General features: G+C 44.2%; 1 protein-coding gene across 2 annotated transcripts in view; it reads right to left on the bottom strand.

Moving 5' to 3' along the window:
• The window catches only part of LOC131106610 (plexin-A1-like), a 158,973-nt gene that overhangs the window by 113,674 nt on the left and 31,114 nt on the right, over positions 1-14,185 (bottom strand). For both annotated transcript variants that reach the window (XM_058055833.1, XM_058055834.1), the window contains exon 3: positions 7,401-7,583. In XM_058055833.1, coding sequence (XP_057911816.1) covers positions 7,401-7,583 — 183 coding nt within the window. The remainder of the gene's footprint in view (positions 1-7,400; positions 7,584-14,185) is intronic.

Genomic DNA, 14,185 nt, shown 5'->3' with positions numbered 1-14,185 from the left:
GGCTGCTCGAATAGTGTGTCCGACCACAGTGCACCTTGCTGGGCCACGGCAGGTGGCTCCACCCCCTCTATATATCCTGGTTCTACCGACGTTGGGGGGGCTGCTCGAATAGTGTGTCCGACCACAGTGCACCTTGCTGGGCCACGGCAGGTGGCTCCACCCCCTCTATATATCCTGGTTCTACCGACCTCTGGGCGGCTTCTGGGGTGCTCACAGAGTGTGTCTGACCAGGGTGAGTCTATCTGGGCCAGGTTCCATGGTCCATCACCACCTCGTTCAACAAGATGTCTCAGCTTTTAAAGGGGAGGATCAAAACGGCAATGACAAATATTCCATGTCAAGATGTAGAAACGTGCATCTTGTATGTAGTTGCATCTTATTTATGGATGTTCAATAATCTGGATATTACAGAATTCTCTGTTGCAGTCTGATTTTTTTATATATACGTGGTCTTCGGTTTACAGCGTGCGTTTCTTGTTGTTTTGTGGCTACGTCCGCGCTCACATGATTTAATACAACATTTAATTTGGGCTCTAAACACAAGACTGACTTGAGAAGTGTGCGGTGCGCCACAGAAGAATCACTTTGCACATCAATAAATAATGCTTTTCTTTGTTGAATGCAGCCTATTAGTACTCAAACCATAAACATTTCTTTGGCTGAAATTAACCATTTAAGCAAACAAAGGCTAAATAAACAAAAATACAAATATAAGACATTCAAATGTGCTTGTGTAGTATTCTACACTGGTCACTAGGTGTCAGTAATGCTCCTGCAATGTTTGGTGGGACACACAAGCACCAGACTTTATCACTTTTTTGGTGCCTTTTGACTGTCCCGACTGATGTTGGCCAATTCCGCACCTGAAGAAGATGCTCTTCACACAATGGACGCAGCTAAAAAGGTAAAGCGTGAATATGGACACATGTTCCTAGCATGGTTCCTCCGTGGATATTACATCCCAGATGTCTGATGATGATGACCTAGAAACATGCTGTCCAGGTCCTCGCTGGGATCGTGCTAGCATCCCAGCTTGTGTATGCGCTCGTGTGATCTCCCGTTAAAATTGGATTGTAGCCTGCCACATTTATTATTCATCTCCTCCTTTCAAAAAGATTTTTTTTTCCTCGGGCTCCATCTCTCATGGATTCTTCATTTTGCCTCATTAACCCTTGGAAGTGGTGAATTACAGCAGACATTCAAGAGTAGTGAAGAAGAAGCGAAGACCAGGGACGGGTTTAGGGAATGATGTGTACCTGGATGTCATTACAAGTACGGCTCAAACTGGGAGGTAACCAGTGGCACTCAATTTCCAAGCTATATGGGAAAATATGATAAAGGGACAATTACCTTGCAGCAATTAATGGTAACCAACACTCAATTAGGAATATGGATCATTAAAGCAAATGGACCTTTGCAGCATAAAGGTGCAGATGAAGAAACCAGTTTAATGAGACTGGGGGCATCATAGTAGATCTCTTATTAATAAGTCACATCTAATTATAGAAAATGTATGTGGATTCCTCACATCTGTACGAGTATACGGTATGTGCTGTCAGCCCTTCTCCTTAATTGGAGAGAATAATTAGAATTGTAATGAATGATTATGGAGGGGAAGTACCATCAGTGCATTGCACCTCCAAGCATATATTAGACTTGGCCATTATCAGGAGAACAATCACTCATCAAGTCCAGCAGGAAGAGAGACCAGATCAGTCCCTCCACGAGTTTTCTCTGATTGTTGCGACATAAAATGCTCGACTTGGTGGCTTTTTCACAAAGTTCAGTCTGGTTTTTCAATGACATTGAATCAGCTTGGGGCGGCACGGTGGTCTAGGGGTTAGCGCGCAGGCCTCACAGCTAGGAGACCAGGGTTCAATCCCACCCTCGGGCATCTCTGTGTGGAGTTTGCATGTTCTCCCCATGCATGCGTGGGTTTTCTCCGGGTACTCCGGTTTCCTCCCACATTCCAAAAACATGCTAGCTTAATTGGCGACTCCAAATTGTCCATAGGTATGAATGTGAGTGTGAATGGTTGTTTGTCTATATGTGCCCTGTGATTGGCTGGCGACCAGTCTAGGGTGTACCCCGCCTTACGCCCGAAGACAGCTGGGATAGGCTCCAGCACCCCCCGCGACCCTCGTGAGGAAAAGCGGTAGAGAATGAATGAATCAGCTTGATTTTACAATTCAGTTATTCATGGTTTCAAGTTTATAATATTGAACTATAATATTAATATCAATCTATATGATGGTAACAGCAGCTGGAGCAGCCCAAACGTGGTACATAATGTATAGTATCCTGACTGTGATGGATTCCTCTTTAAATACTGCTTCTGCTGGTCGCAGCCTAGTACTGCACCCCAGGACGTGATCAGACACAAAACCAGATCAATTCTGAATCAATGAATTCTAAAATCGACCCTGAATTCCTGAGTCCAGCTGATATGGATGACTGCAGCACATACTGTGTGTGTGTGTGTGTGTGTGTGTGTGTGTGTGTGTGTGTGTGTGTGTGTGTACGCCTGTCCTTACTTGGCCTGTAAATAGCTAGCTTTGGAGAAGACGGCAAGCTTGTGACTTCATGTGATTGAGCTGATTTGATTGTAGATTGGATGCCAAGAGAGAACTCTTGTTTGAGTGGGAGGGAGAGACAAGAGAAGAGAAGTGAAGAGAGAGAGAGAGAGCGAGAGAGAGGGTGATAGAGCGAGGGCGATAGAGACAGACATACTGTACATGCTTGACTTGTCACACCGGCATTATGGCTTAACTGGGCTGGATCTAATAAGAAAATGGCATCCAGACGCAGCGCTGTCAAGAGGACGAAAAAATAAGTGCAGAAAATGACACATTTTGCTGTTAATTTGGGAACATCCTGATAAGATTGGATGACTGATGGCGCTTCGGGAAGGAGTTAAATTAAGTGGAAAAAGATGTACTTAGGCAAAGTGGAAATGATCGGTTTTGTCTTGAGCAGACACTATCTGATCCTTTTCATCGGGCTCTACGTTTGCCGTCTATTTCATCTGTTCCACGCGTGTGTGTGTGCGTGTGCGTGTGTGTGTGTGTGTGTGCGTGTGCGTTACCGCTTGCATTTGTGTGAACTACTGACCGAGGGCCAACAAACGGCAGCACAAAGCCAGCCTCTGTGCTGCTGCCCGGGTCAAACAACTCGTGCCTCGGTTGCTGAAGCCAAAAGATGACACGCACCCCCCCCCCCCCCCCCCCCACATGTGGGCTCCTTCAAGTCTCTTTACAGGCCCTCGAGTTTGGGGTTATTATTCACAACATTAAAATGGGAGTCATGCATACGGTATACAGTACATATAAACACACATCTTCCCTACTGTATATTTTAGTCCCTAACTATATATCCATTGATTACTTGCGTCTTCCTACTGTGCATTTTTTATTTTTTGATTGGGCGTCATGAAAGTTGCAACACAAACACGGGGGAGTGTAACAGGTCAGCATAATGTGGCAGCACAATATCTGTCAATTAGGCCGTGGTACGATGGTGACAAAGCAACCCCAGTAGAATACACAAATTGGCTGTACACGGCAATATGCAGTACCAAGGGGAAGATTCTTCATTAACCTCAATGGTAACATTGCATGCATGGAATACTCACACTGGGCATTTAACATGTCTGAATTGGCCGGGACTCCGCCTACCAGCCCTGAATTCACCGTTGTGCACACATTCAAGCTCGGCAGTCTACGGATGCCAACACATCATAATACAACACGGTACTGCAACGTCAACATTGTACAGAGGCTGGTGGTGTACAATCCCTGGTGGGAGGAGCCATCAGATTAATGGTACATAGTACATGTATGTACTGTACCTGTACATAGGGGAGCATACCGTGGACTTTCTCCAAAGAAAGCCGTTCTTCCCCCCAAATTCACCCAAAATCGATTAGAATTTATAAATACATAGTACAGGTTGAATGTACAGCATATGTACATTTTTACATATTCATAGTTCATGATTAATGTTTTTGACACGTTGTTCGGGAAGTCCTTAAACGCACCATAGTGGCTGTGACACTTATATAAAACAATCCAGCCTCAAAACTTGGAAAGTTAATACTGCATATGATTCTCGGTCGTTACTAGAATTACAAAAGGCGTAGACACGTACGTTGACACGGCTTGGAGAAACGCCATGTCCGCCAGTTAGCCAGAGTGACCAAAGGCCCACAGAGCAGGACTACTAGCGTACTCCCGCTAGCCGCTTCAGAGTGAGGTGGAGACGGGCCCACGACAGATGGAAGCGTGGGTGTCGTGTTGGCCCGTGACTCCGACTCATCTGTTCTATTGATCATCATGATTCAAATGCTATACATTTGATACTTTGTTGAAATAAGTGTCTAAGACATATTTAGGCCTTAAACCCAATTTGCAATTGAAGACAGCTGAATCTAATGTAATAATTCCACTTTTATTGCAAATGTGAATCCAAAGTGAGCGGGAGGGTTCGGAGAAGTATGAGCGATGCATTCTTACAGAAATTGCAGGAGCAAATAAATGGTTCAGTGATTTTGGCAATTCGCTGGTAGGCGTGGGACATCACTCCTGCCAAACGTGGGACCACAGTACCATCCTTGAGTACGGATCAGAGCATCCATACTCGTCAAATGGACCAGACTTGAGTCGTCAACTGTTCCCAAGCGCAGCACAGATTGCCTTCTGTGGGAGCCGCCTAATTACATAGTTAGCCACCATTTTTGTTTCTGGCTATGTTTGCCAAAAACATAAAGAGGACTTTTGGGCAGACCATCACTCTGCTTGACGGCAACACAGAATGGAATATTGTGTCTTCATTCCTCATGTATATTCATTCATGAGACATTTGAGGAAAACAGAGAAGTTTCACAGATTCCCAAAATGCATCTGCAAGATCGCGATTGAAGTATGCTACTATGCGATAACTGGCAAATTCAAAGTGACTAATAGGCTGATATATACTATAAAATACATACTATACTATATACTAATACTATGTAGTGTATGACACACAATGAGAGAAAACACCCCTGATGGCGAGTTGAAATGCCTTTTCATTTCTACTTTTCAGCGTGAACCTCATCACCCACCCACCTGAACCTGGCACGGCCACTCGGAGTCCACAGTGGGCAATGGGAGCTGTGGCCAAGTGGCACACGGGCCGCATACACACGGCAGATGGCTGTCATTCAACCCTTCCCAATGACTGTAGCACAGGAATCTGAACTACAGTGCAACCCCTAGGGTAGAACAGAGTCTGGTCCAGGAACATCCCTTTGTTTGTATTCAAGTTCTTCTATTCAGTCGTTCAATCTAGTCAGTAGTTCAATTTCCAATTTATAGCTCATACTAAGATACTTTCTCTTGTTTTAATGCAAAGAAAAGGGAAATAAACATGTGTTCATGTTCATATAAGGATTGTAAATTATGGGCAAAATGTTCCCCTTTAAAAAGCTATAGGCGATCTGATGAAGGTGTTTACATTGGTGCTAGTTTTACGCCAATTCATGCAATAGTTATTTTTTTGTGCATGTAAATATACTTGGTGATAGCCATAAGCCAAACACATTTTTCGATGCTCTCTAAAGTGAGCTGAAGTCTCGTGCAACACATCATGACGTCATGACGGTGGTTCAACGTGTGACGTTTGGAAGGTATATTTGGTGAAACGACCCCCAGCATAACCCCTGGTGTATTCCACTTTAAGCGCTAGCACCGTATGTCAATTTGCAATATCCATACAGTATATTTGTGTCTGCGCCTTGACGGTGCCGCCAATGTGTTGACATTTGGAGAGCTTAACGGCTTGGAAGCTCCATCAAGGTGGCTAAACCCAGAACTCCTTGATAGACATAGGCGGCGTGGTATCACCCGGGCCTCATAGAGCGCCACAGCGTGATCGGGGAGTTAGATGATGTGTGTAAGCCGGGTGCTGACAGATGAACACGGACGCACGCTGACCAACGTCTGGGCCAAGCCTAACACTTCCAGATAATGAAATGTCCAAACGGAATGGAGACTTTTAAGCCCAAATATTAAATGCGGCGGTGGCGGCTGGCTGACCACTGGGTGTCCTTGACCACAGCGGTACCCAGATGACAGATGGAATTAGTTAAGCACACCGGTGGACACCACCTTCATCTTTTCCATCCCTCATCTTGTTGTGCTTCTCTGGTCAAATCAAAAGGTGGATGCAATTGTTTCTAAATGTGAGATAAATGGTTTGCTAGCAATCGTTCATAGCTGTCTCTGTAAAAATGTGACTGTACAAAACACCACAAAATACCCGCTGGACTTTTTCAGACTATTCACCCATTGTCCAGATATTGTTACTCTTCCCTCTCCAGAAGCCCTCAGGCATGGCTATACAAACATGGCTGTACAGCAGTGCTCTCCAGGGGAAAGCAGAAAGAACATGGACAGCCTATGGACTTTCCGCATGGTCTGCATGAACCCACACAAAAACTGTCAGCAGCTAAAATCACTGTGCCGTATTCTACTGCTGACACAATTAAAATAGAGAAAATCAATGGCGGACACTAAGCCCAAACACCGGCTCATCTGGGCTGAATACATCATTAAAAGAATATTCATCAGCGCCCCTTTTCATTGCCCATTGTCAGAAAGTCTTAACATGATGCGGAAACACGTCGGATCACACGCCCGCATCAACACAGCATACCTTGCTTAGCATAGCCAGGTTTCGCACACATCCATCATGCAGAGCACAATCACAGAGAAGAAAGGCCACAAGAATAGCAAAGTAAAGACGGTGAATGGCTGTCATTTTGACAAATGCACAACACCGAATCTCAGGCCGACCTGCATTGTTCCCTTCCTTCAATCCCTCCTGAACGCCACATGGCGAACATCAACATGCACAGCGTGAGCGACAAACACTGCGTGCATACACAAATGAGCATTAGAAAGTGCTCAAACAAATAAGTGGATAATATATTCATAAAACGGAATAGTTGACAGGTCTTGAGCAGAGGGAGACTGGAGTGAATTCTAATGAGTAACCATTATCCCCAAGAGTGCGGTCATTCATAGACCACTGTTGTTCCGTCTAAGTCGCTTACATCATTTCTCATTCATCCTCTTAACTGATCAAAGAGCCGACCAGAGCAAAGACACGCTCGTCATTACTGCCAGCAAAATGACTGAAAGTGAGTTTTTACAATTAGAAACTCTAACGTTTTACATCTGGCGTGACTCACATGACAATCAATGAAGGCAAAAGTCACCAGCTTGCAGCAAACGGCTTGTTAAGCTAACAGGCGTCAATCAGGGCTGGGATATTGTCAGGAATATGAATATGATGCATTGGACTTTATGTCCGAAAAGGCACTTTTGGAGAAGTTACACGCAGAAAGAAAATATTCCTACCTTTTTCAGTTTTCCGTTGCGTGTGCCGACGAAAGCCACGGTGTTGCCACGGTAGTCGTACGCTGCCACCGATGTCATGCCGTCTTCTTTGTCGATGAAGAGGGGGATGCCCTCAATGGTGCTGGTTCCACCCAGAGGCTGGTTGAAGTCCTGGCCACAGAAGTTGTCATCTATCTGCAAAGGCTTGAGAAGGAAGACGAGAAAAATATGTCATAATCTCGTAATACTTTATCAGGAGTGTAACCGCATGTCATTATCAGTTCACTTCATTTACCAGAGGACTTTCCATGACTATCCAGCATGCTTTCCATGGGGTTATGTTAAGATATTGTGTATTGACCTCAGACATGGGACATCAACGACCTGAAGCAACCAAATCACTGATGCCATTAGCTCATATTGATGAGGCTATGCTACAGCAAACATGGCAAGAAATTGATTGCAGTGTTGATGTGCTTCTTGTAACTAATGGTGCCCATATATTGGAGCGGCGTATTTAATGAAGCAAAAGAAAACCCTCTATATCTGTTCCTCATTTGTAATAAATCATTAGTCTCCGCCAAAGCTGCCCCTTGTCACTGATTATGTTCACAATTTTTATGGACTGAATTTTAGGCGCAGACAAGGCATTGAAGAGGTCCGGTTTTTAGGGCCCGAGGATAGGCTCATTGGGCCGTGACCGCCAGCGTTTACTGTAGCGGTTCGCAGCTGAGTGTGAAGACTCGGCACCTCAGATCTGATACCATTTGGCTCTCACAGAAGAGGGCCTCCGGGCTGGGAGTGAGGGCTTGACCCGGGTGTAGGAGTCGAATTATCTGTGGTGCCAGTCGTTGTGGTGAAGACTCGATGTGCTGGTCAATCACGGTCATGAGCTTTGGGTCATGAATGACTAAAAGAACTACATAGTGGATACGAGCTGCTGCCCCCCCCCGGGAAGAACGCTGCTCCTTCACATTGAGAGGAGGCAGTTGAGTTGGCTCGGGCAGCTAGCCCGGATGCCTCCTAGCGAGGTGATTTGGGCATACCCCGCCGGGAGGATGCCTCGGGAACTGGAACTGGAAGAGGTAGCCAGAGACTGGGAGGCCTGGTACACCTTACCGAGTCTGCTGCTCCCAAAACCCGGATAAGAGGAGGAAAATGGATGGATTTGTCAAGATTTGTCTCGTCATTTCCTTTGGTGATACATTTGTTAATATTGCAAAGACACTTCATAGACACCCTGTATTGTTTTTAGGAAGGTGCAATTCAACCGACTATCTACTTCACGGTTCAAAGTCCATAATTGAACGCCATGCTTCTCTGTAAAAGGTGCAATAAAAGTGAACGAAAGTCAGTTATCAGACTAGAAGTTTTGATGTACTAAGATTACCTTAAACTGTCAGTCTAGCGTGGATGCCAGTAAGAACACACACGTCTCTTACACATTTCACTCTTGGGCAGTGTGTAAATGACAGTGTAATCCACAGTCTTATCACTACATCATCTGATTGATCCACAAAGGAGAAAAGATAACACACCCCCACCCCCAACCCCAACCCCACCCAATCTGCCTAAATAGCCTGCAGCAGAAAGCACACATCAATAAGTCGTTATTCAGGTTTTTTTCTACGTTCTCTTTTTCAGTCACCTTCCAGCTACTAAAGTAAGCGAGCAGGCATCAATACCTCAGCTCTTCCTGCCTTTGTCCACCCCATCCCTCTGAAAAACTCTTTTCATCCACACATTCTTGCCAAATTCTCATCAATCACTCATCCATTCTGGAGCCAAAACGTGAGAACGTGTAGGACAGCCAATGATCTTCAAGAAAAGACAACAAAGAGCTGGTTTCACTTTCTGTCTTCAGTTTGGCGGTGCAAGGAAAGACATTTTAATGACTATTTATGGTGTGTTCAGGAGAGTAAAGCCCCCACCTCAAACAGGTTTCTGTTGCGGCCACAAATGGGGCCACACTTTCTCCCAAACAAAGACGACAGACGACACACACTCACAAATACATGTTTGGACTCGCAGGCACAAAACCGACTCCACCAGGGTACCCATGTAGAGACAATTTGCTACAAGCTACAGTGTCTGTATCTATGCACGCCGTGTGGCATATAAACTGTCCACAACCATTTTTAAACCATATACTCGTAGTCACGGTATGCAACCATCAGTCTGGATTACAATCAATGCCATAAACAAACATTCGCCGCATACACACACCAGCACCGCCGTGACGTCAAAGCCCAAGGGAGGACATTAAAAGGGTTAATCAGTTTTCTATAGAGGAGAAGAAATATCGGAAAACACCGCAGACAGTCTACCCTGGAGTCCATGAGGCTTACCATACACAAACACACATTCGTAAACATAGTTTCTATGGGGCCCTCAAGGGTAAAGGTCCTAACTTTTCTGCACATGAGTGAGTTTTAACAGCACAGATCAGCATGGAATATAAAGTATTTTCCATGTAGGAGAAAAGCATTTTAAAGGCTATGTTTTAATGTGCATAGGGATGGGCAATATGGACCAAAAGCCCATAATCCCATATATTTATGTTGAATATCGACATACGATATACAGACCTGATCTGACAGACCTGGATCTTAATGAGGTTTAAGTAGAGCTACATTATGCAAAAGTAAGAAGGGGGAGTGTGACAAAAAGCACTTTGAAAAAGTCATTTATTGAAAACCGAAAATAGGTTGTTTTTCAGCTCATCAAAAAATGAAGACCAAAAGTTCTCCCAACCAGAACAAAATAAATTCCCAGTTGGACTCTGTAATGAGCAGTAGTCCACCATTCTTGTTAATCACTTCAAAAATTGGTTTGGGAATCGTTGTTGCAAGTGTTTCCAGGAGGCTATTGAGAAGATGGCTCCAAGTGGTGAAGATGGCGTCACGAAGGGCACCAACTGTCTGGAACTGATGGCCAGTTTTAGAAACTTCCCTTGCCATCCATCCCCAAATGTTCTCTTTGGGATTTAAATCAGGGGAACAAAAGAGTGATGTTATCGTCCCTGAAGAAGTCCTTGGTCGAGCGAGCATTGCGAACTGCGACCGAGTAAGCTTATGCACATTTTCTAATGGACACCATTCGCCTCGTTAGAAACTGCATGGGGCAAATATTACTGCCCCGCAGATGGAAATACTGAGCCAAATACCCATCAGGTGTTCAACTGCGGAAAGGTGTGCCAAGGTGGCAGGAAGACAATTCCCATTTCTATTAATATGCTGCATAGTAGCCAGCCTAGCGCTGACGGCTAATTTGGTGCTAATTCCGAACTGACATGCTAACTAGGCGGTGGTAAGGCGAAGGTAGAAGATTTCTCTTGTAAGGAGCTGTTTTTACTCAGGCTCACTTCACATTGCAAACCAATGGAATGTAGTATTTATATGGCACTAAACACGTGAGTACACATGAATAAACCTCCAGTACCACTGACTGATTACAGACGTACGCAGGTCGCCCCGTGCCGAAGGAGACGCAGCTATTTCTTTAACAAGCCAAGTAAATATGTGTACGCAAACATGATGTGGCCTCACGTGGAGTTCATCATATAGTCGACTCCTTCAGGGGAAACAGCGGCGGACTTGTGTACGGTAACATATGGCAGCTGCTGTGAACGACGATTACGCTTAAAGAAAAACACACAGATGGCAACTAAAAATGCCCATTGGGCAATGGGTGATAGACACCTGGTTTATGAGGGAAAACAGATCCTCCTGGGGAAAAGGCACGCAAAACATGTAAACGGGGGCAATCGTACTAAAGACTGGTCAACGGTGTTGGGTGTTTGAAGGTGTGACACAGAAAAAAAATCTTATAGAGATCTTATAACCATCATATGAGGCATCCGTGTTGCATGATAATGGCTGATAAGGAAGCTATGTACACAAAACAATCATCTTCAGTGGGGGGCAAAGGCTGTGTGTACATTTATGCCAGGGAGAAAAGAAAAGACTTATCTGGAAACAAACACAGGGACACTTCCTCTGCAGCCTCTCGCATTGTTTCCCAACCAATGATGAAGGTTTTCACGGTAAAAAGGCAACACACACACACACACACACACCAAGCTGTGGTGTACCAGAGGGGAGATGCAGGTGCTTTCACCTGAACGTGCAAAGCAGAGCGAAGGATTGTGGGAGAGGCCATCTCATAAATTACACAGTACTCTTGGCGGGGGAGCCTTGAACTCGCAGAGAAACTGCTAGTGTTTTTGCAATGTTTGTGTGTACTTGTAGGTTTGCAGCACAAACCCTCCCGGTGATTTATAGTGCCGAGAAAGCACTGCTCATCTAATGGTACACCGTTCCATAGTAGTATTTAGAATGCAAAGTCAAGGCAAATCTGTTTAGTCAGCCCATACCGATGTGTTCCATGTGTTTAATGGACTTTCATTTGATGCAAAAACGTGACCTACTGACATACCGCGTCATGTTGTGGCTTCCTTAAATGCTAGTCTAATCTTGTTATCTAAAAGCCTTTCCTTGAACCATCAATTGTGTACCAATTATCCATATGATAAATTCAGGGTACTGCAACACCAAACCGGCTAATCTTTGGTTCTGATTTGAAGAACGGGGGAATAAAGGCGGGATCTCACGGCCTACAGTTTGAGAAGGACTGGTTATAAGTCCACAGGAATACAACGCAGGTTTCTCAACGTGATTTTGCCTTTCGTCCACACACAAACGGAGGTTTTTGTCCTTAAAAACTTTTGGAACAAAACAATGAAGTGCTGTCATTTCCACGCTAGATTAAGTACAATTTAATGAATGGCAAACATTTCACACATCGCTTTAGGGCAGGTGTGGGCAAACTGCAGCCCGCGGGCCACATCGGCACCGCAATGCGTCTTAATTCAGCCTATCGGGCATTTCCAAATTCCTTCTTACTAATCCTTTAACATGGAAGCTGTAGCCGGCAGCATGACTTGCGGTACTATCATGGCACGCTTGGGTTGTACAATCGGTAACTTGTACAAAAACCCATCCAAAGAACACATCCAGCATCCTACGGTATATACCGCACCACGTGGGCATACGAACGTAAAAACATCAACATATGCTGGGGAGCTTGTGGTACTCTTTCTCCAACATTTTACAGTGTTTTGTCGCGTTTTTGATGGATTGCAAAATATGTTGAAGGGTTTGTCAGAAAAGTAAACATTAAGTTAACATACTCTTGATACCCAATGTTTTATTGTTCATGTTGTTGTTGCTGGACTACCCAGCATGCTCTGTGGGTATTTGGAACAGTTTTAAGTTATGTATCGCACTTATTTATATGATGTGTTAACTGATGAATTTGAGTCAAAACGTTTGCCCGCCCCTGCTATAAAGGATGGAAGACAAAGTATATTTTTTGGAAATATTCTCCCTTCTAATGTAAATAAATGCAACACTGAAATGAAGAGCATTAGTGTCAAAGAGGTTTTCAGACGCTTGAACATGTTGGCATCGCAGGCACATTGTCTGGGCCGCATTTTCTAATTACTCCTGATAATGATGTAAGCAACACAACACCCACCCGCCCACACCACAGATCAATACACAATTACATTGACAATTAGTATCATTAAGAGTGTGGCTAGAGAGGGGATTTGTTGAGCTAAATTCTCCTCCGAGAACGACAGAAAGGTCAAACAACATGAAGAAGCGAGTGGCTCACACACTCCCTCGCTGCATGGAGCTTTTCTAGGCTCCTCTAATAATGAGATGAGAGCAAGGCGTGCCCACAAAGACTGGATTCGGCATTGGGCTGGCACTCTCTGGCTCATTTAAATGTGTGTAATTGTGCAGACACACACACATGCATAAACCATTCCATCTTGTTGGGAAATGAACAAATTCCATATTCAGCCTATATGAACCTGAAAGGTGACCTAATGGTAGCAGTAACATAAACCAGCACCTGTCCAATCAGTGTTCTCCTCACTCACCTCATTTAGACTGCCGATTAACTCTGCTCATCAACTCGGGCTCAATTAATCAAGGAAAATTACTAAAACACATTTGCCCACACTTTCATTCCACAGGAATAGGACTGTGTTTTACAAGCCAGTTACATCCATTAAATGATATTCATCATGATGGATTTAATAAGGTTAAGGGAGTCGGCCACACAGTCAATTCTCTTCTGGTTTGTCTGGAACAACATTGGGAAAATCTTTCCGGCTTACTTGATGTGGTCTCATGACATTAAGTGTTTTCCTTGTAGACCAAAAACAGAAAGAATCATATTTAACAACTATAATGTTATACTGTATAATGCTGGTAATGTTGTCCTTAATCAATACCCAACACAAAGAGAAAACGTGACACACACATCCTTCCTTCCAAGAAAAGAAAAGGCACCACAGATAGACAAGTGATTATTTGAATTAATTTCACCTTTGACACGCCACCCAACAGCTGGCTCGCAGCGTCCAGAAATGAACATGTGAAATAAGGGCCTTCTTCTGATGATTGATTGATCTATGAACTTGTGACAGTGACCACCACCATCCATCTACCAGACCAACAGCTGCATTGAGCTGACGTTTGAAACGTAGTTGTAGGTCATAGTAACCTCATTAATCAGGGATGAAATATACTACACCCCAGTCAATGGCATAATGCAAAAAATGTTAGGACGTACCATCTCAAAAAACGGAATGGAGTTTTACAGATTTTTACTGAAAAGGACACCCAAGTATGTACATGAATAAAGAATTTTAGATTCTCAATATCAACAATGAACCTCCCTAATTTTACTTCCGAACAACCTCAGTGACAGCAAAAACGCAACAAACATGG

The sequence above is a fragment of the Doryrhamphus excisus genome, chromosome 18 (assembly GCF_030265055.1).
Source record: "Doryrhamphus excisus isolate RoL2022-K1 chromosome 18, RoL_Dexc_1.0, whole genome shotgun sequence".
NCBI classification, from domain to species: Eukaryota; Metazoa; Chordata; class Actinopteri; order Syngnathiformes; family Syngnathidae; genus Doryrhamphus; species Doryrhamphus excisus.
This window is presented reverse-complemented; position numbering and strand designations above follow the sequence as displayed.